Source organism: Littorina saxatilis, linkage group LG9, assembly GCF_037325665.1.
Source record: "Littorina saxatilis isolate snail1 linkage group LG9, US_GU_Lsax_2.0, whole genome shotgun sequence".
Taxonomy (NCBI): domain Eukaryota; kingdom Metazoa; phylum Mollusca; class Gastropoda; order Littorinimorpha; family Littorinidae; genus Littorina; species Littorina saxatilis.
In genome coordinates this window covers 54,497,447-54,521,387 of record NC_090253.1, presented here as the reverse complement: position 1 = coordinate 54,521,387, position 23,941 = coordinate 54,497,447, and the positions used below count along the sequence as shown (strand labels likewise).

Here is a 23,941-nt window from a genome sequence, read left to right as displayed (position 1 = left end):
GCATTGTGTGTGTGTATGTGCGTCTTCCAAGAAAGAAGATCGTCTTACACCCTTTGGGTTGTTGATATTAACTAGTAGTAGCCAAGCTAAGTGTGTCTACACGTCAGGTAGTGCAGTCACCTTGAATTTACTACGCCGGTTGTGCCCTGAGAGCATTGAAACTTATGTCAAGTGAAACATTGAAAAAAAGTATTTACGGAATTGTACACTGCAGTTGAAGTTTCACGACTGTGTTCTTAAGTGTCCCAAACTGGGATTCAGTGTCACTGCGTTCCCTTTCTACCCCACTAGTGCAAGGGCAAGTCTGAGTGACAAAACATTCGTGGTTGAAAACGACGTTAAACACCAAATAAAGAAAGTGACAAAACAAAATGTTTGCAGGCTGAAGTCTCACTGACCTGAAAACACGACATCCTGCTATTAATGCCACATTGTGGTTTTCCAACCCATGCGTGTCTGCATTCATGGTTCTTTCTGTACACAAGTGATCAAAAGGGCGTTTGTTGAAAAGACGTCTGACCCGCCATACCTTCACCGTTTACGTCGCTTCAAACGTTCATGCTCGTGGTCTGTTGCAATAACTTCGTTGTGAAAAGAAAGTTTTGAAACAGATGGATTCACTGGATTTACTCCGGTGCTATAGTTATAACCGCTCATGGTCTATTACTACACTAGTGTTTACGTTCACCGCACATGTTATTTCTTCAACCATGCCTAATAACTGGCTATAAAAGATGAGACTGTGAATGTGTAAAGCTAAAAGGATACCCATATAGAATACTTTACAGTGAATTGCAGTAGAGAGATCAAAACGTGCTCTTGGAGAGTATCCTCCGCTACATGAGTGTCATATTGTTGTTTACGAAAGGACTCTTCATGTATGATGTGTGTACGACAAGAAGACATGTGCAGGCTGGATTTTATTTAGACAATCAAAAAACCTAGTAGACATTGAGTTTAATCTCTGTGTGTGACTCAGTGAAGGAAAGTTAGACTTCCATCAGTGAATTTGGAATATGTCCTGCCACAGATGTCTACCAATGAGGTCTGGTCGGCGTGTCCGAAAAGCGGTAAGATCTAATGAAATTTGCGTCAAAATAAAGCGGTACAAACCATAAATGATTCCCGAATAGAAACGTATATGGAAATGTGCGTACATACACGAATCTGTGTATGTCACAAGGAATTCAATACAACTATATATATATACCAAGAAAAACTGTTACAGTAATATATATATTAATGAAAACAGTGCAATGTCAGTTCATATTTTCTTTTTTTTGGTCATTGAGTACAGCTGTTCACAGTTGTACTTTTTCTTTCTCTCTCTCTTTCTTTCTTTCTTTCTTTCTTTCTTTCTTTCTTTCTTTCTTTCTTTCTTTCTTTCTTTCTTTCTTTCTTTCTTTTCTTATTTCTTTTTTTCTGTCTTCTTTTAAATTTTATTGTTTGAATGATATACTTTTCTTTGCTTTTTTTTTACCTTCTCATACATTCATTTTGCTGCCAAAGAGCTCATGGATCATGAAAAAAAAAGAATCTCTTTCCTCTTTATGTTTTTATCTTGTTTTTCTTTTCATCACAGGAAAGCATTTTCTGGACTTTCCTTTTGTTGCAGGAAAGCATCACTGATAAATTCTTTTCTCTTGTCGTTGCACACAAGTTACGATCTCTTTTCTCTTGTCACTGCGAGGAAAGAGAAATCTATATCCCTCTTGTTGTTGCAGGAAAATATGATCTGCTTTTCTCTTGTCATTGCAGTAAAGTGTGATCTTTTTACATTATTTTAGTCAAGTTTTGACTAAATGTTTTAACATAGAGGGGGAATCGAGACGAGGGTCGTGGTGTATGTGTGTGTGTCTGTCTGTCTGTGTGTGTGTGTAGAGCGATTCAGACTAAACTACTGGACCGATCTTTATGAAATTTTACATGAGAGTTCCTGGGTATGATATCCTCAGACGTTTTTTTCATTTTTTTTATAAATGTCTTTGATGATGTCATATCCGGCTTTTCGTGAAAGTTGAGGCGGCACTGTCACGCTCTCATTTTTCAACCAAATTGGTTGAAATTTTGGTCAAGTAATCTCCGCCGAAGCCCGGACTTCGGTATTGCATTTCAGCTTGGTGGCTTAAAAATTAATTAATGACTTTGGTCATTAAAAATCTGAAAATTGTAAAAAAAAAAATTTTTTTTATAAAACGATCCAAATTTACGTTCATCTTATTCTCCATCATTTTCTGATTCCAAAAACATATAAATATGTTATATTTGGATTAAAAACAAGCTCTTAAAATTAAAAATATAAAAATTATGATCAAAATTAAATTTTCGAAATCAATTTAAAAACACTTTCATCTTATTCCTTGTCGGTTCCTGATTCCAAAAACATATAGATATGATATGTTTGGATTGAAAACACGCTCAGAAAGTTAAAACGAAGAGAGGTACAGAAAAGCGTGCTATCCTTCTCAGCGCAACTAACTACCCCGCTCTTCTTGTCAATTTCACTGCCTTTGCCATGAGCGGTGGACTGACGATGCTACGAGTATACGGTCTTGCTGCTTTGCATTGCGTTCAGTTTCATTCTGTGAGTTCGACAGCTACTTGACTAAATGTTGTATTTTCGCCTTATGCGACTTGTTTCTCTTGTGGTTACAGGAAAATATGACTGCTTTTCTCTTGTCATTGCAGTAAAGTGTGATCTTTTTTCTCTTGTGGTTACAGGAAAATATGATCTGATTTTCTCTTGTCATTGCAGTAAAGTGTGATCTTTTTTCTCTTGTGGTTACAGGAAAATATGATCTGATTTTCTCTTGTCATTGCAGTAAAGTGTGATCTTTTTTCTCTTGTGGTTACAGGAAAATATGATCTGATTTTCTCTTGTCATTGCAGTAAAGTGTGATCTTTTTTCTCTTGTGGTTACAGGAAAATATGATCTGATTTTCTCTTGTCATTGCAGTTAAGTGTGAACTCTTTTCTCTTGTCATTGCAGTTAAGTGTGAACTCTTTTCTCTTGACTCTTGTTGCTGCAGGAAAACACATTCTGCTTTTCTCTTGTCATTGCAGTTAAGTGTGAACTCTTTTCTCTTGTCATTGCAGTTAAGTGTGAACTCTTTTCTCTTGACTCTTGTTGCTGCAGGAAAACACATTCTGCTTTTCTCTTGTCATTGCAGTAAAGTGTGTCTCTTTGTTCTTGTGGTTACAGGAAAGCATGGACAAGAAGGTGGTGGTGGGCATCTGCGCAATGGCCAAGAAGTCCAACTCCAAGCCCATGAAGGAGATCATCAAACGTCTGGAGAACTTCTCCCGTCTTCAGGTTCTCATCTTCGAGGAAGATGTGATTCTCAACAGCCCTGTGGAAGACTGGCCCATCGTCAATGCTTTCATATCCTTTTTCTCGTCGGGCTTCCCATTGGACAAGGCCATCGCCTACAAGAACCTGCGTCACCCCTTTGTAGTAAACGATCTGGACATGCAGTTAATTCTGCAGAACCGGTGAGGAATACGGGGTTTCTGTGCTAGTCTTTTTGTGGTTGATTTGCTACCGGTCTGTTTCACTGGGCTCTTTTGAGTCTAAATGTTCTCTATCCTTTGACAAACCTGTAGTTAAAAAGATACTTTTTTGAAAACAAAAGACCACAGTCGTTAAAGTATTAGTTCAATCGTTAGTGACTGAAGACAACTGTCATTCAGATAAGTGTGGCTGTTATTATTTTATTATTAAAGTAACACTATTAACTGTGTGATTGTCATTATGTTTGCTGTGTTTTCAGGCCTGAAGTGTACAGAGTTCTGGAGGAAAACAACATTCCTCATCCCCGATACGCAGTGCTGAACAAGGACAGGGACCCAAGCTGTGCGTAGCTTGCTGTCCTGTTTGACTTGTTACTGACCTGTCTGTTGTAGTGATATCTGCTCACTAGTCATGGTTATCCATATTGCCTGGCCACACAGCCAGTCTCAGCTTCGCCCTGTCTCTGCAGCAGTCTGCATTCAGCTATCACAGTGAACAGTCTCTTGCTTCAGTACTCTCTACTTTGTGCTTGTGTTTAACCTTACCTTTCAGTCTTATCTTCAATACAGTGTAATGATTACTATACACGCTTTCACGGTGTTGTCTATGTGTGTGACTGTCATACGACACATACATCATATCATTACATATGTCACCTCCAGACTTTTGCTGTCTCCCTCCTACCCAGGACTACAGCCTACCCTCCATATTCCACACACAGACACACACAGCCTTCCCACCCTGCAAACCTACCCCAGCCCCTCCTCCACACTATAACCCAAAACTGATTACCCCCCACCCCCCACTTCCACCCTCCTAAACGCCACCGTACTTACCCATACCTTTGCTGTGTGGCACATGTGCTCTAGAATTGTAGAGAGGCCATCCTCTGTCAGTCATTAAGTGTTCTGTGGATGCAGTAGTGGGCAGAACAACCAGTTTCGCAGTTCGTGGTTTTGCTTAATGTGCAATGTGTAGCTTCAGAACTTGGTGAGATTTCTCTTACAGAGAACACATTTTTTAATTACAATTTTTCATGGACTCCTTATTTCCTTATTGTGACTAAAGTCAACTTGTAGAGGAATTTGAACTCCGGCCTAAGAAATTTGTGATCAGCAAAATGAATGAACTGATCTGCTGTAGATTTTAATGAAGTGAAAGTTTCATGTTTATCTCATTGGTTGTGCAGGCCTTGTAACAGAGACGGAAGACTCCATCGAGATCAACGGACAGTTCCACGGCAAACCGTTTGTGGAGAAACCCATCGACGCTGAGGACCACAATATCTACATCTACTTTCCCCAGGCGGCTGGTGGCGGTAGCACTCGCCTGTTCAGAAAGGTGTGTATACATCTTTCCCAGAGTAGAGTCTTTCTCCGGGTTTTTTCAATGTGCAGGGTTGGTCTGTGCAGGTGAAGTGTTGCATGATTTTTGTAAAAGCTTTCTGTGCTAGCTGCGGTCCTCACTGAGCAGTTCTAGGCACAAGCCAGGTGTTTCTTGGAAGAAAAAAACCCAGGCGAGCCAGGGGTAAGGTTTCACTATGTCTGCCAATTTGTGCTCTCTGGGCACTCTAAAAATTTAGTGCGCTGGGCTTGTGCCTTGAACTGCCTGTAGACTTTTGTTTTGTACAGCGCGTAACCTTCTTCGTCCAAGATCGTTTCTGCTAGGTTTGGTAGTGTAGAGTCGTTTTTACATTTAGTCAAGTTTTGACTAAATGTTTTAACTTAGAGGGGGAATCGAGACAAGGGTCGTGGTGTGTGTGTGTGTGTGTGTGTGTGTGTGTGTGTGTGTGTGTGTGTGTGGTGTGTGTGTGGTGGTGGGTGGGTGGGTGTGTGTGTGTGTGTGTGTGTGTGTGTGTGCGCGTGTGTGTGTAGAGCGATTCAGACTAAACTACTGGACCGATCTTTATGAAATTTCAGTGCGTTCAGTTTTATTCTGTGAGTTGCACAGCTTGACTAAATGTAGTAATTTTGCCTTGTTATTTCTTATGATCAACACAGTTTTCAAGAGCTAGGAGCATAGTGTTTTCTTTTAGGTTTTCACGAGAGCATGGCAAGTCAATGTTACATAGGTAGTGGCAGCAGTTCTTGCCTTGAATGAGATTTGGTAAAAGATCATACAGTCTGATCTGCTGAGTTTGTACCCAGGAAGAATTGTAGAACAATTATGGTAATACAGTGGAACCCTCTCCTCAATTTAACCCAATGCCCCCTGACAAAAAAATGGCAGGCAGCCTTCTTAATCCTGAGCAAAGGGAAACTACTCCGCACAACATGCACACATACAAAACAAAACAATTCATATAAAATCATAGAGTACTCACATTTATATAGAAGATGGCAGAATAACTCGAGAATACACTATAGTTTCATATGCAAGTATGTTCTGTCCACTTCCGATGTAATAAATGTTGTTTAAAAAAAAATCCAGCAAGTGTTCTTCAAAAATGTCCAACGTGTCAGCCTTCAGTCCTCATTTACACCAATATATGTTGAAAACTCCCAGAAAAATCCTCCCGAAAGTCCTGTTGTCGAATAACAACACCCAGATCGATGTCAGACTCATCCCCTTTCACCTCTTCAAGTAGAAAACCTTCGAAAGGCGTGTCAGAATCGTCATCTGAGTTCCCCATGATCGAACACCATACTTCCAAACCTTCGTTCAATGCCATTTTGTCAGACAAAATAATCTCAAACTTTGAAAATTCACAGCTAACACACTATCGCATCGATTCAAACTCTGCAAATGCTAGAATGAAGCAGCCGGAAGGAAGTGCATTAATCACATCCGGTCGAAAGGCCTTATGGGTAAGGCTCAAAGCGAAAGTGAAAGTAGGTGACCTAGTGTTTAGCGGGCCATGCCGGGCGTTTCAGGGATTTCATAGGGCACTTCCGGCGGGCCATGCCGGGCGGTTCAGGGGGCATTGGGTTAAGATTCCTCCCTTTTAACTCATTGTCTCCCAGGTACGGATATATCCGTACCCACTCATATGGCTCTATCTGACCTGGTACGGATATATCCGTACACACAGTCACTTCAGTCGCTTCCTGTAACGTCGATCTAACGCCTGCATTCCAGCGTGTTGATACACAGTTCCTACACAGTTACTACAACTCTGAGTGACCTGCTGCAGCACAGCTGGTCTCAGCTAAAAAAAAACTTGGTCAACATAGGTGGGGTAGAAAGGGTTAAGACCCGGTTTTCTCAGATCTTGAGTTCAACAACCTGTGTAAATTTACACCCAATTTTAAGACTTTTCTTTTTTAGACCTGAATTTTTGAGATACTTGGAGGTCTTAAAAGGGGGTTCCACTGTACTTGGAGGTCTTAAAAGGGGGTTCCACTGTAATGGCAGGGCCTCCCTTCACCAACTAGTAGTACATATATCAGTGTCACAGGGCTATTTCTATTGCTGTACTGCATTTGAGGCTGACTGTGTTGTTGGAGATAGATTTGAGAGTGAATAGACTGCGGAGTTCCCCACATCAGAGCAGCGCTAGGGCTTGACTGGAATTGGGATTTGAAGCAAAGAATATTTTGTGTGGCTTATGGTGATGGTGGTTGTTTATTGTCGTTTTTGAGTCCTGTTACTTGAACACATTAGAGACACAACAACACACGCAAGCAGCATCAAAGAGATTTAGAGACAGGTTTTTTGTTCAATCATGCACCTTGGTATACAACAACTGACGCACATACAGTAGAACTCCCCCTTAGCGACCCCCCTGTTTACGACCACCCCCTTTTTACGACCGATTTTGCTACCACGGATGCATTCTACTATATAATGAACCCCCAGTGAACGACTCACCCCAAAACGCGACTTACGACCGAGATTTTTGGGATAATTTACGACTTTTGCGCATATTTCGAGCAGACGAAAACACAACATAGCGGCTCTCGCTCCTCCAACTATCGCAAGAAGAAATAAAAACGAAATCTCGCACGTGCGAGATCCTGATACATCCGGTTTTTTTCTGCACGCTATCTTGTCACGACGACTGTCTTTTTGACAAACGAAGATTCACAAAAGAAAAAGAAAAGCGCCGACTCTTGAGTAGAGAGCTAATAAAGTAATCGCTAATCGAGCGAAGTGGCAATCCGCGGCGACTTCCTTGGGAGTCGGGGAATACGAAAATCCTGTGTGTCGTCAAGGATAATGACTCGGTGTTATCTAGATGGTGAGAAGGATAGCGAAGCAAAAGTACGCAAAGAGAGGAGCCTGTACGAAGACCTCAACGATCGTGGTTAAGTTCAGCGATGCAAGGCGACGAATCATTCATATGAGCGGAAAGATGATTCGGGAGAAAAGCCGTTATGCTTTCTATCGAGTTAGGACATTCGGATTTTACTGGTTGCGCCACAATGTCAAATGTGCTTCACTCAGCGGGGAGCGAGCATTACGCCATGAGTAAATTTTCTTTGAAATTTGAGTTCAAGTTGTTCTGCTGTAATGTGTTTGGGTGTGTGTGTGTGTTTTGATATGACAGTAAACTGCAACTGTGTGTTTGTGTGTAAACATGACAATACATACACTGCAACCAAATTCATGACCGACCGGCCAAAAACTCTAACCCCCCCTTTTAAGACCCCCCCCTTTTTACGACCTAATTTTCAAGGTTTTTCCAAAGTTGTAAACAGGGGGTTCTACTGTATATACACTCATCCATGCACACAGCAACAGTAGGTAGGTGATTTTGTAATACAGCGTACCCCCCTTTTAAGACCAGCAACAACAACACAACTATAGTAAATCAGGTCATACAGGAGAAGGAGTCATAAAATGGAGGGTTATTTTCAGACATGGTGAACAGAAAATCTGAGAGAGAACAGAGTCCTAAAATTGGAGAAGAATTGACGGGCGCAGTGGCGTGGTGGTAAGACGTCGGCCGCCTAATCGGGAGGTCGTGAGTTCGAATCCCGGTCGCTGCCGCCTGGTGGGTTAAGAGTGGAGATTTTTCCAATCTCCCTGGTCAACTTGTGTGCAGACCTGCTAGTGACTTAACCCACTTGGTGTGTACAAGCAAACACAAGACCAAGTGCGCACGGGAAAAGATCCTGTAATCCATGTCAGAGTTCGGTGGGTTATGGAAAAACGAAAATACCCAGCATGCCTACCCAACAAAAGCGGAGTGAAGCTGACTATGATGCTCTCAGAGTATAGTTTGGGGAACCCAAATGGGCAAATGAGCTCACACGTAACCAGAAAATTCTGGAACGCTGAAGAAGAAGAAATTTGTTTGTTTGTTTGCTTAAGGCCCAGCCGACCACAAAGGGCCATATCAGGGCGGTGCTGCTTTGACATATAACGTGCGCCACACACAAGACAGAAGTCGCAGCACAGGCTTCATGTCTCACCCAGTCACAGTATTCTGACACCGGACCAACCAGTCCTAGCACTAACCCCATAATGCCAGACGCTAGGCGGAGCAGCCACTAGATTGCCAATTTTAAAGTCTTAGGTATGACCCGGCCGGGGTTCGAACCCACGACCTCCCGATCACGGAAGAAGAAGAAGAATTGAATGGGGCGAAGGGTCTTAAAGAGGGGGTTCTCTGTACCCTAACCAACTAACATGGAACCTGCACCAACAAACTGAATGGCACGTGACTGTTGTTTCAGGACAAGGAGAAAAAGACTGTTCAGGTTGCAAGCCATTCAGAATACTTTTTTTTTTTTAAGTTCACACATCACTGAATGCAAGCTAGTATACTGGAGCAGGGCTTGTCCACGTAAAGTTCACACATCACTGAATGCAAGCTAGTATACTGGAGCAGGGCTTGTCCACGTAAAGTTCACACATCACTGAATGCAAGCTAGTATACTGGAGCAGGGCTTGTCCACGTAAAGTTCACCCTCCCATGCTTTTTGACCCAAATGCATGTGGTTTAGAAACGAGCAGCTGCATGCTTCTTTACGTTTCCATTCCAGCACGCTGGGTTTGACTTTCTCGAGCACTCCCTCTGGTGAAAGTCGTGCACATATTCTTGAAGTCTGCATTTGAAAATGGTAACAGAAATCGTGCTAACCTAATATTTGGTATTTTACAGGTTAAAAAATATCAAAATAACGAAAATGGAATCCGCAACTGACATTTGAAACGGATTATATTTACTCTGACTGAGCTTTGTGACATTCAACTTGTTTTAGACTTGTTCTGCCCGGTTGGCGTAACAGAATTAGTGGTTTCAGTGAAAACCGGTTTTGAAAATGGTTAGACCGATCACTACTTTGTAACTTTGTGTTAAGGCCAACAAAAAAAAATAGGTCTGTTTACGGTAACCCGACCGACCCTATTTTTTTCGCGCGACCCTAGACTTTTTTTTGGCATTTGGGGGAAAAAAGAAAAAAAAAATAAATAAATAAAAAAAATCTTTTTTTTTTTGCAAAATAACGTAAAAATATGGTTTTTTGAAAGGAAAAAAAAAAAAAATTCCCGACCTACCGACCCAATTTTTTGGGCCTATGTTACCGTAAACAGACCTATTTTTTTTTTGGCCTAAAGTAACTTTTGTTGATAAGGATCATAAAGACTAGCATACTTATTAGTTATGTTTTTTTGTAGTTAAAAGTAACACTGGTCACAGAAATACATAGATGATAACACACCCTTGGTCTCGGTTAGCGTGAGAGTTCCCTCATAATGCTTGGTGGCAGATGTGTGCTATATATTGTTTGTTCGCAGTTAAGGGTCTTTGTTTCCAGGCCTGTGTATGCTGTTACACTTCTTTTGGCTGGGGTTGCGGGCAGTGTAAATCATAAATAAAGTGCTCTAAATATTATACAATATTGTCATTAGTGCTGCTGTGCTTCACTTGGTTATAAAATAAAATCTTTTGCGATAATATCGATGAAAATATTGCAAAAGAGGATGAAAGTCGCTTGTTCCTTTCAATGCTTGTTATTCTCTCAGGTGTCAGGAGAATGGTTCCGTACAACTCCCACTTACTCGATTACACATGTCGTATGCATTTAGAGTGCTTACTTCCCTTTGTTATCAGATCTCTCAAATCTTTCACAGCAACACAGCAGTGCAGAAGTCACTGGTCATGTCCGGCTGTTTCAAAAGCTTTATTTTCTGCTTTGTTTACCAACTCTGTATTTTACCATCTTTACGTAGGGTCCTGATTTGGCCTATAATGGTCCGCTGGACCCGAAAAGCAACAGCTAACTAACTAACTATCTTTACGTACATCAGCTTGTTCAGGCCATAGTTTTACCTGTGTAAGTGTGGGATGCAGTGTCCTTTTGGCTCTGCAGGGCGGCCATTCTGTTTCTGTTTTCCAGCACTTGTCAAGTTGTCTAACTTCTAAGGTTCTGTTTTGTTGTTGTTGAGTAGCTATCTAGTTTTTTTGATTCTCCTCGCAGCCTCTTTTCTGGACAGGTGCCAGTTCTGTTTTTGTACTTCAGGAGGAAATGTATGGTTTTAAATAAGTGTCTGTAATGGACACAGTGTATAATAATAATATTAATAAGCTTTGCGGTTCCTGTACAATACTACAGCTTACCGATTTAAGATAAACATGATGTGTCGCTTCTTGAAAGAAAAAAATGAAGGTTATTAGCAGTTAAAAGCAAAATGGGATGAGCAGTGATTAAATGAGGTGTCTTAAAAATGTGGATAGTTAATTTACTTACCAAACAAAAAGTCTGAATAATTGTGTTTTGGGACTGATGGAATAGCCCTTTACTAGTTTAAAACAATCAAAAATTACTTTGATGACAAATTCTCACTGCTCGAGCAGTATAGGAGCCAAGCTCTTTAATCTTAGTGATAGTTGACGAGGGTGGGTGCTTGCAGTCTACAAACAGGGGTACCTGTCATGAGACTGGCAGTCCCATGGCACCTGAACAAAAGTGTCCCTTTGTTGCAGGTGTCCTCTTTTGTCAGGGACTATAGTTAAAGGAACAAGGGAATATAGCCTTTACTCAGAGGTTCGGAGTAAAGTTAACGTTCTCAGTGGCATTTGACAGCAGCTAGTTCAGGACGTTTTGTGACAATATGCTTCCATGCCAACCATAATGATAATAATAATAACTGGACATTTTTAAGTGCCTAACCTAGGGCTCTAGGCCCTTTACAAAAGAACATATACAAAATAGAACAATTAAATGTACATTTTACCTACATAAAACAATCATACGGACAAAAATCACCACATCTACTGTTCACACAATATTCATGCAATACACACTATATATACACACATACCCAGCGAACACTTTCAACAATCATACCAACTTTAAGGGAGAGGCAGAGGCATCTTCTTGCAAGAAGGCCTAGCCTGATATTGCTGTTCATTGTAACAACACGGAAAGCAATAGAATCAAGACAGTGTACACAAGAAAGACAGTATTTTTAATGCATGAAATCTAATTCATCAGTCCTGTAACTGCAGATGCAGAGTTCATAAAACAAAAGATGAAAGTCCATCTTTTATTGATTTTCTGTCAAAGATCAAACAAACCCACGCGCAGGTACCTTGAAAAGTCCTGCCTGTGCTGTTCAATGAAAAAGAGATAGAGAATAAGAGCTCTGTCTTGATCATAGGGAAGATATTCGTCAAAATGGATGACAGGCATGTAATATTTCAAGCACATGTGGAATAGATCACCTGGTACTGTTAGTTTCAGTGACAGTTCAAAGATAAGCTCGCGCTGTTTTGATTCTTGCCTTTTGGGATTCATTGGGTTGCATGCGTTCCCTGTGTGCGCTACATTCTAAATAAACTTCAAACCTCTGCAACGAAAACCTTTCTGTCCTGCATGGCTTGGTTGACTGCATCCTTTTCTCAGCAGTTAATACTGTTATAAGCAACTCTTATTTCCTCACCAAAAGTAAGGAAGTCGCCAGCAGATAGGGCACAAACTGAAGCAAATGCATATATATATATATGTAATATTACATGACCGATATTGAAATATTTGTGTAATTTGTAGTTCATTTGCACTTGCAGTGTACTTGCCTTTGGTTTCTACACCTATCCAGGTCATGCCTCATAGTACTGAACAGTACTATATTGGTTTCTACACCTATCCAGGTCATGCCTCATAGTACTGAACAGTACAATATTGGTTTCTACACCTATCCAGGTCATGCCTCATAGTACTGAACAGTACAATATTGGTTTCTACACCTATCCAGGTCATGCCTCATAGTACTGAACAGTACAATATTGGTTTCTACACCTATCCAGGTCATGCCTCATAGTACTGAACAGTACAATATTGGTTTCTACACCTATCCAGGTCATGCCTCATAGTACTGAACAGTACTATATTGGTTTCTACACCTATCCAGGTCATGCCTCATAGTACTGAACAGTACTATATTGGAAACCATCTTTTGAGACCCCCAATTTGAGACCTTCCCTCTTAAAAGACCCTGTTTGCTCAGATTTTCTGTTCAGATTTTCTGTTCAGATTTTCTGTTCAGATTTTCTGTTCAGATTTTCTCTGTAAATTAACGCCTGTTTGTTTTAGGTCTTGGAAGGGGAGGGGGGGGGGGGGGGGGGTGTCACTGTAGTACTATTCAGTGCTATCAAATGTACTGTAGCTTAGTTAAGACCATTGATCGCAGATACAGTTGAAAAAGGAGTGTTGGATAAGAGTTTAACCCCTTCACTGCCACAGTATAACAGCATTTTGGTATTGCTGTGTGCCAGGGCAAAATTTCGCTTTCTTCGGTAGGTTCATTAATCTGTTCACTGCTCGATCATTTATTGAGATATCTCTTAGATCTTTGGCATGTGTTTTGCTTATACCCTTGGCTATTATAGGATGACATGATCATTGGACTTTGTTTGTGATTGTTATAGTAAACATTGATATAATGACCATTTTCGTCAAAAATTACAGTTTCCGGACTTACACACACACAGTGACACACATTGCAGCACGTAAAACCACTCAAAACACGGCTAAAACTGGTGTCAAACATCAGGTACTCACATTACAGCCCATACAAGTATTCTTCTGTGTGGTAATCCATAAATCACTTCTTGTAGAGCTTCCAGAACACTGTATCGCTTGAAAACAGGTCTACGAGTTGAGGTCCGACTTTCAGCCGCCATTGTGAATGGCGAGAATGCTAAGACAGTTTTCAACACGTGGTAGAACGTGGTAGCAACTTTAGTAACTTATCCGAACGGTCTATGGGAAAGAACTGTGTTTAGAACCCCTACAAGTACTTGGACAGTGGTTACCTCCCATTTAGTTTTCAGCAATGTCCTGAAATGTTGGTGACACAATTCCCACGTATGAGATACGGTTATGGGCGTACGACAAACCAAAAATGACCACGTATTACATACGGGGTGGGCAGTGAAGGGGTTAAGCGCATGGGGGAAGTAGTAAAAGCGGCTGGAACTTGATCGTTTAAACTTAAAGCTGCAAGTGGAAAAAACGTTACTGTAAGGCCAAAAAAAAAAGTGTGGTTACGGTAACATAGCCCAAAAAAGTAGGGTAGGAAGATAGGCAATCACTTTTTTTTTTTTTAAACTTTTTTTTCTAATGTGTACAAATTAAACCTACTTGACAGGGAAATAAGTGTGCGACTCGGGCGCTTTCGCTTTCATTGCGTTTTCTGCACTCGTTTTCTTGTGGTTTTTTTGGGTTTTTTGACAAATTTATGGACTTGCGACAATTCTTTTATTTTGAATCATTGTTTTTTGTTTCTGAATTTTGGAATGTTGGCAGTCTCTTTGTTTTTGGATTTTTTCTTTTATTTTGGAAATACCTGAGTGCTGTTGTGAAGTGGATGTCAAAGCTTGTCAGAGTAAATGGGATTGGTTAAGGACAGGTGCTTAGAAATATCATTGGGGGAATGCCAAACGCATTTTATTTGGTAGTAAATGCTTAAACCTTTGTGACTAGTTGAATAGAAGAAAGCGTTAATCGAACAGAAAGGTGTTCTTTATATTTTCTTTTTATATACCTTCATAATGGCACCATGAATGGCATTCAAAGAAATGAATGGAATGGCTGATTGTCTACAAAATACATTTTATGTAAATATGGGACTATTCTCTCAGACAGACTACACATGTGTGCGTTACTGCATGTTGTTCATAGAAAATTAATTAGTTCTGAACTTTATCTACTCTGTGTTAGCTCTGATAACATAGTAACTAATATTGATATTTCACAGACTTAAACTAACTTGAAAAGTCATCATCAAGGCGGCCCCAGACCTGGAGACAATTAATCTAGAATTAGCCTGCATGAATTATTGGGGATCATTCTCTTGACAGTGAAATATTCGTCGATATGTATAGTGGAAGCCGCCACTTTTAGGCCCTTCCAATTGTACACTTCCTCCTTTTTAAGACCCTGTTTTCAGACTTTGTGTAAATCTTTGTAAACCAATACCTTAATACCCCCCGCGGGTTAGGGGGAGTCCCATATTGGTTGGGACGAGAAATAATTTACCCGATGCTCCCCAGCGGTAAGAGGTGACTAGCGGATTCTGTTTTTCCTTTTACCCTTGTTAAGTGTTTCTTGTATAGAGTATGGTCAATGTTTGTAAGGATTTTAGTCAAGCAGTATGTGGGAAATGTTGGGTCCTTTGTACTGGAAACTTGCATTCTCCCAGTAGGTAATATATTGTACTACGTTGCAAGCCCCTGGAGCAAATTTTTGATTAGTGCTTTTGTGAACAATAAACAATTGACAAGTGGCTCTATCCCATCTCCCCCCTCCCTCCGTCGCGATATAACCTTTGTGGTTGAAAACGACGTTAAACACCAAATAAAGAAAGAAATGTCTTTGGTTCGTAGAAACGTCATTCATTTATGTACTCATCATTTAATAAACAAAAGTCTGAAGCAAAATTTAGTCAATTCGTCATGCAATTTGGAACTTTAGTGTAGTTGTTTGCATCAGCATGATTGCGAGATAAAACATGTCTTCCAAAATTTGCAAAAGAAGTATTGAAAGGATGTGTGATACATGTAGATAATATTGATGGACATTTTCCAGGGTGCTTGTTTGTGTTCTCCTGAGTTCATATTTTGAGGAACAGGGTGAACATGGCTTTTACTGCTTTTATACTCATCTGTTTTCTCTAGTAATCCTTTTTGGAGCAGTATATACAGGGTGACCCAAAAAAAAGAGTACCCAAACAAAACGTCATAAATTGAACAAAAATAAAGCAATCTTCATAAAATTTATTTACACACACAAGTAGCCTCTGCATGATTTGCACAGACAATTTTAGCGTTCTAGCTTGTCTTTCAGGAAAGTTATGCTCATTCTACAGAACATGCTCCAAATGGCCTCCGCGCCGATTCAGGCAAACTTGAACTCGCCGCGCAAAGTTATCAATCACCCGCACACACTCCTGTTGCGAGATTCCGCGAATGGTTGTTGTGATGGCTCACTTGAGTTCTGCGATTGTCTGTGGGTTGTTCCTGTAGACGTTGTCTTTCAGGAACCCCCAAAGATAGAAATCTGGGGGATTTAAATCCGGGGGGAGGCCATTTGGAGCATGTTCTGTAGAATGAGCATAACTTTCCTGAAAGACAAGCTGGAACGCTAACATTTTTTGTTGAAATCATGCAGAGGCTACTTGTGTGTGTAAATAAATTTTATGAAGATTGCTTTATTTTTGTTCAATTTATGACGTTTTGTTTGGGTACTCTTTTTTTTGGGTCACCCTGTATTTATCAATACATTGTAACTACACTGTGTCAGGGATTCATTTGCTTTGAGCTGCCTTGTTTTAAAAGGACAAATGATCTGCACTCTCTGTCTATTTGAGAAATGTGGTGACTTTACTGGATATCATTTTGTGTTCAAATGTATGACATTCTAATGACATGTAGTGCCTGGAAAACTGTAGGTGTATTTAAGTACATGTAACAGTTTCACGTTAAAAGTGTTTCCCCTTGAATGGTACAGTACTGCATTGTTTGAAATAGTTTTGTCTAAGTGCAATCTAACTAATTCACCAAAGGCTTGTACTGAATGCCTACCATATTGCGCTACTTTAGAAAAAGTGACTAGCATTCACACCTTTCAGTTACTCAGAAGATTGTACAAATGCCAACTTTAGAAAATGATTGAATTGTAGTAGTCTAGAGTGTTTGAAAGCTTGCGTTGCGATAAGCTTGTACTGGCATTGGAGTTTCAATCCTGCGTTCCTGTAGCTTAAAATTGTTCTAGCCATTAACTGTGCTGTGTTGCCCTCTCCCTTTAAGAAGCCTTGAGTGCTTAACCCCAGGTTTGGCTGTACTAGTTAGTAAAGAGTGGATTTTGCAATAGTCACAGTGCGTCACTCTAAACAGCTGCCTCTAAGAGTGAGTTTTTGGTTGCTTGCCTTAACAGGGATTACGGAGGTTCCCGGGAGAGTTAGTCGTAAGTACAGTACTGGTGGCGCCATCGCTTGTGGGCATGGACTGGTTGTTTCTTTACACATTATTTTTTATGGGATGCTTTAATGTCTACATAGCCTGGCACATTACTGGGGGATTCGGCCAGAATGAATCCGAGTGTTACTCATGTTGTAGCGCTAGTTTCTTACTTTTTTTTCCATTCAAAATCTTAGGCTGCATTGCCAGCTTTTGTCTGAGATGATTTATCTGGATGAATGGTCATGGTAGCCTGTTTGTCCATTATCAGCATTTAAAGTCTGTCCACATACACAGATCTTGTCAGCCATGCCCTTTCTGACCCTTTTGTTGCTTGCAGTCAAAGCAATTACTTTTTCATGGATTTGTGAATGTCTTAGAAAAATCAAAAATGTATAAACTCAATGTTTGTAGAAATGTTAAAGTGTGAGTGAAGTTTAAATGTCCTGCATTGTGAGGAAATTAATACTTGTAATACTAATATACTTCCTTTGGACATGTTGTGCACTTCTAGATTGAATATAATTATACTGGCCAAATTAGGGCAATGTGAGACTTAACAGTGTTTTGAATCATTCAAGTTCTTCCAATTAGATATGACATCTGACTGACATTATTATCGACACCACATTTGTTAAGTTGTATCTGTATTTCATCCATAAATATACCCCTAGTGCGCAGCTGCAGGGATGAATACTTTAACCCTAACGGCTTGTCTTGAGCTGTTTTCTTTGCATTTTAATGAAAGTAATACTAATAGTTTGTCCTTCCTTATTTGAAAAACAACCACCGCAGAACATAGCCTGAGTGAGAATGTCAACAGGTTTACTGCGAGTAAAAAGTAGTTATGTACTCGTTTTTATTTATTATACCAATGTTAAATGGTCTCCTGTAGACCAGCTATCATAACCCTCCCACCTTCCCTCTCCCATCGTCTAATATCATCACCCAACCTAATATTTCTTTCTCCTGCAACATATTATTCTATTTTCCATTCTTGATTCTAGATTCCCCTTCGCCTTTTTTCTTTAAGTTAATTATAAGTGTCCTTTTGAGAATATTAGTAGATATTTTGTTAACACTACTGTCACAGTGCAACTGAAACTGTCCCAAGTTCATAATTTTGAAAAATGTCTGTGGGTTAGTGGACCATTTGTTTTGCATGAATGTTTAGCATTATATACTAATGCAGTTTCAGATCGTTGTTGATGTGTTTTTACTAAAGATCACTGTGACATTTTGGGTTAAAAGCAGTTACAGTTAGCGCTATAGTTTATGCAAACATAACTGTACTGCTTCGTTTGCTTTCTGTTGTACACATCTCTTCGTAACTCAAGCATCTTTTCTGTACTGACTTTAATCGACACGTTTTATTTGTCTTTCTGTTCAGTTTGTGTGTGGTTGTAAATGTTGTCATGGTTGTTTAGATATTGGAAGCTTTTGCAGGAGACTTAATTTCATCATGTTTGTGTCGGATGTTTTAATGTTAGAAGTGTCATGTGATGTTTAGGTTGTGGTCTTAATTAGACTGAGCGGTGTGTGTTTAAAGAATCAAGTGTTGTTCCATTCAGCCAGAGAGTGTTTTTGAGTCACTTGAGAAAAAGTGACTCTATGTAATCGGTCAGTGTTAGTCTGTCCGGCCGGCCGTCCGTAGACACCACCTTAACGTTGGACTTTTCTCGGAAACTATCAAAGCGATCGGGCTCATATTTTGTTTAGTCGTGACCTCCAATGACCTCTACACTTTAACGATGGTTTCGTTGACCTTTGACCTTTTTCAAGGTCACAGGTCAGCGTCAAAGGAAAAATTAGACATTTTATATCTTTGACAAAGTTCATCGGATGTGATTGAAACTTTGTAGGATTATTCTTTACATCAAAGTATTTACATCTGTAGCCTTTTACGAACGTTATCAGAAAAACAAGGGAGATAACTAGCCTTTTCTGTTCGGCAACACACAACTTAACGTTGGGCTTTTCTCGGAAACTATAAAAGTGACCGGGCTCAAATTTTATGTGAACGTGACTCATTGTGTTGTGAATAGCAATTTCTTCCTGTCCATCTGATGCCTCATATAATATTCAGAACTGCGAAAGTGACTCGATCGAGCGTTTGCTCTTCTTGTTTTTAATAGAATTAGACCCAGGGGAATGTTACACCAGAGGCAGTGTGTAATGTAGGCATTTTTTATGGTCCCCTTTCGTAAAAGCTGAGTCACAACATTTGCTGTTTGAGAGGTGTGTTTGTTTGTTTGTTTGTTTGTTTATTTGTAAATGAAGGAACAGTTGATTTATGGATTCATAGTGTTATTTCGTACAAGAATGCACACAGTCTTGGTCCAAGTGTTAAGTACTACAGGATATGCATCCAATACTTCAGTGTAACTCATATGATTAAAGTGTTACGTTAGGCAAAAAAAAAAATAGGTCTGTTTACGGTAACCCGACCGACCCTATTTTTTTCGCGAGACCCTAGACTTTTTTTTGGCATTTGGGGAAAAAAAAAAAAATAACGTAAAAATATGGTTTTTTGGGGAAAAAAAACAAAAAAAAAACATCCCGACCTACCGACCCTATTTTTTGGGCCTATGTTACCGTAAACAGACCTTTTTTTTTGTTTGCCTTATACTATTTTTCTACCCTACTCATCTCTACATGTTGGTGTTTTCTTTTATAGCAATAACACTTATTAAAAAGTAACAGCTAATTATTCAGGCATCCAGGTACATATCTGGTTTTCAAGACAAATGTCATATTACAGGAATGTGCAATAATTAATAATTAACACTCATTAGTTGTTCCTCTCTGCTTTATAGACCTACCTCCGCTTAAATGAATGTAATTAGTAACTTTTGTCTTATTTCCTCTGTGGTCAATCACTGGTTCAGCTGTACATTGTTTCTATTCATTCAAACTGCAATTTCATACTGTCATTTCGTTGTTTCTCTACTGACACAAATTCCGCTTTTCTTGAAATAATGATTATTACATGTTGGTTTTCATCTCAAGTGTTTTGGTATTATAATTTACCCCCTTCTGTCTTTATTTCTGAGAAAAGTTGTTTTGTTTTGTTTCCCATCCAGTGGTTCATACTTATCCTATCTGGGTTCTGTGAGGTGGAATAGGGCTTGAAATTAATTGCACGTCTCTTTCATCAACGAACAGTCAATCTGGTGCTTTGCTTTAATGGTTTTATCGATAAACACAAAAATGAGTTCAACTTTTGCTACATCAGTCCTTTTAAAGTTTTATTCATACAGAAAGGAAAATTAAGTGTGTAAAGGTATTTCTGAGAACTTTCATGAGGCTATTCTCTGTTTATCTTCCTGGAGGCATTTTCACTAACGCATATTGTTTTTGTTTTTAGACTATATGGCTGTCAGATTATGAGTATGAAATGTGTGCATGGTTTTGCGAATTGTTGATTACGTTTATGGCAGCCACCATGGTTATATTGAAAAGCAGTCATGTTTCCAGGGGTTACTATGGAATTAGTAAAGCAGACGGCCGATAGAATTTTGCTTAATTGAATTGAAAAGCTCCCGTCGCGATATAACCTTGAGCGGTTGAAAACGACGTTAAACACCAAATAAAGAAAGAAAGAATTGAAAAGCTCATGAAAATCATCTTTTTCTGGAACGATTGATCAGATTTCTTTGTTGGGATGTGATGGGGGGCGGTGGGGTACCACTATTGGCATCCAACTGTGTAGATGAGCAGTTACTAAGAAGCAAAAGCATTTGATAAAAAAATGTTGTGAGGGAAAACTACTCGCAAACAAGCATCGGTAATAGTAATAGCTGGTGACGAACATAGACTGACTGATACTCCCTGTCGCATGCATCTCAACGCCATGACTTGATTGTTACGAGAACCAGTTTTAAGTTATTTTTATAAAGAAATAGTCCCAGACGAACGGTCAGGTCATAGACTACTACTAACAGTTCTGGTCATAGATGGGGACTTGAAAGTAACCCCTTTAGCCCATTCTCGTTTGGGTAATGAATTGTGTTGGTAAACGCATTCAAGGGAAGACAGCATGTATGTAGAGATGTGTGTGGGCAACCTGTGTCGCGTATGTGTTGCAACAGGTGAAGGACCGCAGCAGCGTGTACTCCCACACCAGCCGCGTGCGACGCAACGGCGCGTACCTGTATGAGGACTTCATGCCCACTGATGGCACGGATGTCAAGGTTGGTCGTCTGTGTGTTTGTGAGTGTGTGTGTGTGTGTGTGTGTTTTTGTATCTGTCTGTGTGTTTGTGAGTGTGTGTGTGTGTGTGTGTGTGTGTTTGTATCTGTCTGTGTGTTTGTGAGTGTGTGTGTGTGTGTGTTTGTGTTTGTGAGTGTGTGTGTGTGTGTGTGTGTTTGTATCTGTCTGTGTGTTTGTGAGTGTGTGTGTGTGTTTGTAGGTCTGTGTCTGCGTCTGTCCACCTGTCTATATCTGCTTCTGTCTGTCTTTGTCACATGTGTGTGTTATAGTTCTTTTGTGCACATAAACATCTGACTGTTTGTCCATATTTGTCCGTCCTGTGTGTGTCGATATTCAAGATATGTGTTTTTCTGTGTGTCCAAAAGCATGGCAGATGCATACAGAATTTGTAGGACACAGAGTAAAATTTAAAGACATCATATTAATTCAGTTTGGTTTCTTTGTTGCATTAGAACTATAGAAGTACTTGAGTTAGTGTATTATTTTTATCACCACTGTAGACGCTTGTTCTCTACCACAGGTGTACACAGTGGGAGCAGACTACCAGCATGCAGAGGCCCGCAAGTCGCCCTGCCTGGATGGCAAGGTGGAGCGAGATCAGGACGGCAAGGAGATACGCTATCCCGTGCTCCTGTCCGCCAGGGAAAAACTCATCGCCCGCAAAGTCGTCTGGGCCTTCAAGGTAACAGTTCTTGTCTTGTTCTATGCTTGACGGGCCCAGTGGCGGGGTGGAAAGACGTCGGCCTCTTAATCGGAAGGTCGTGAGTTTGAATCCCGGCCGCGGCCACCTGGTGGGTTAAGGGTGGAGATTTTTCTGATCTCCCAGGTCAACTTATGTGCAGACCTGCTAGTGCCTTATCCCCCTTCGTGTGCACACGCAAGCACAAGACCAAGTGCGCACGGAAAAGATCATGCAATCCATGTCAGAGTTCGGTGGGTTATAAAAACACGAAAATACCCAGCATGCTTCCCCGGCCCCCGAAATCGGCATATGCTGCCTGAATGGCAGGGCAAAAAAGGTCATACACTTAAAAACCCACTCATGCAAAAACATTAGTGAACGTGGGAGTTTCAGCCCATGAACGAAGAAGAAGAAGTGCTTCTTCTTCTTCTTCTTTTTCTTCTTGTTCAGCGTTAGATATCTTGTTCTGCGCTTCTTCTTTTTCAGCGTGAGATATCTTGTTCTGTGCTTCTCCTTCTTCAGCGCTAGATATCTTGGTCAGTGTGCTTCTTCTTCTTCAGCGTAAGATATCTTGTTCTGTGCTTCTCCTTCTTCAGCGTAAGATATCTTGTTCTGCGCTTCTCCTTCTTCAGCGTAAGATATCTTGTTCTGTGCTTCTCCTTTTTCAGCGTAAGATATCTTGTTCTGTGCTTCTTCTTCTTCAGCGTAAGATATCTTGTTCTGTGCTTCTTCTTCTTCAGCGTAAGATATCTTGTTCTGTGCTTCTCCTTCTTCAGCGTAAGATATCTTGTTCTGTGCTTCTTCTTCTTCAGCGTTAGATATCTTGGTCTGTGCTTCTTCTTCTTCAGCGTAAGATATCTTGTTCTGTGCTTCTTCTTCTTCAGCGTTAGATATCTTGTTCTGTGCTTCTTCTTCTTCAGCGTTAGATATCTTGTTCTGTGCTTCTTCTTCTTCAGCGTTAGATATCTTGGTCTGTACTTCTTCTTCTTCAGCGTTAGATATCTTGGTCTGTACTTCTTCTTCTTCAGCGTTAGATATCTTGTTCTGTGCTTCTCCTTCTTCAGCGTTAGATATCTTGTTCTGTGCTTCTCCTTCTTCAGCGTTAGATATCTTGTTCTGTGCTTCTTCTTCTTCTTCAGCGTTAGATATCTTGTTCTGTGCTTCTTCTTCAGCGTTAGATATCTTGTTCTATGCTTCTTCTTCTTCAGCGCTAGATATCTTGTTCTGTGCTTCTTCTTCTTCTTCAGCGTTAGATATCTTGTTCTGTGCTTCTTCTTCTTCTTCAGCCTTAGATATCTTGTTCTGTGCTTCTCCTTCTTCAGCGTTAGATATCTTGTTCTGTGCTTCTTCTTCTTCAGCGTTAGATATCTTGGTCTGTGCTTCTTCTTCTTCAGCGTTAGATATCTTGGTCTGTGCTTCTTCTTCTTCAGCGTTAGATATCTTGTTCTGTGCTTCTTCTTCTTCAGCGTTAGATATCTTGGTCTGTGCTTCTTCTTCTTCAGCGTTAGATATCTTGGTCTGTGCTTCTCCTTTTTCAGCGTTAGATATCTTGTTCTGTGCTTCTCCTTCTTCAGCGTTAGATATCTTGGTCTGTGCTTCTTCTTCTTCAGCGTTAGATATCTTGGTCTGTGCTTCTTCTTCTTCTTCAGCGTTAGATATCTTGTTCTGTGCTTCTTCTTCAGCGTTAGATATCTTGTTCTATGCTTCTTCTTCTTCAGCGCTAGATATCTTGTTCTGTGCTTCTTCTTCTTCTTCAGCGTTAGATATCTTGTTCTGTGCTTCTTCTTCTTCTTCAGCGTTAGATATCTTGTTCTGTGCTTCTCCTTCTTCTTCAGCGTGAGATATCTTGTTCTGTGCTTCTTCTTCTTCAGCGTTAGATATCTTGTTCTGTGCTTCTTCTTCTTCAGCGTTAGATATCTTGTTCTGTGCTTCTTCTTCTTCAGCGTTAGATATCTTGTTCTGTGCTTCTTCTTCTTCTTCAGCGTTAGATATCTTGTTCTGTGCTTCTTCTTCTTCAGCGTTAGATATCTTGTTCTGTGCTTCTCCTTCTTCAGCGTTAGATATCTTGTTCTGTGCTTCTTCTTCTTCTTCAGCGTTAGATATCTTGTTCTGTGCTTCTTCTTCTTCAGCGTTAGATATCTTGTTCTGTGCTTCTCCTTCTTGACACAACCTGCTTAGGTGACTTAAGG

General features: G+C 40.2%; 1 protein-coding gene across 3 annotated transcripts in view; it reads left to right on the top strand.

The window, feature by feature from the left end:
• LOC138976479 (inositol hexakisphosphate and diphosphoinositol-pentakisphosphate kinase 2-like) overlaps positions 1–23,941 on the top strand; it is a 120,382-nt gene that overhangs the window by 7,247 nt on the left and 89,194 nt on the right. For all 3 annotated transcript variants that reach the window (XM_070349334.1, XM_070349336.1, XM_070349335.1), the window contains exons 3-8: positions 3,203–3,492; positions 3,771–3,853; positions 4,701–4,852; positions 16,837–16,866; positions 20,951–21,052; positions 21,591–21,752. In XM_070349334.1, coding sequence (XP_070205435.1) covers positions 3,203–3,492; positions 3,771–3,853; positions 4,701–4,852; positions 16,837–16,866; positions 20,951–21,052; positions 21,591–21,752 — 819 coding nt within the window. The remainder of the gene's footprint in view (positions 1–3,202; positions 3,493–3,770; positions 3,854–4,700; positions 4,853–16,836; positions 16,867–20,950; positions 21,053–21,590; positions 21,753–23,941) is intronic.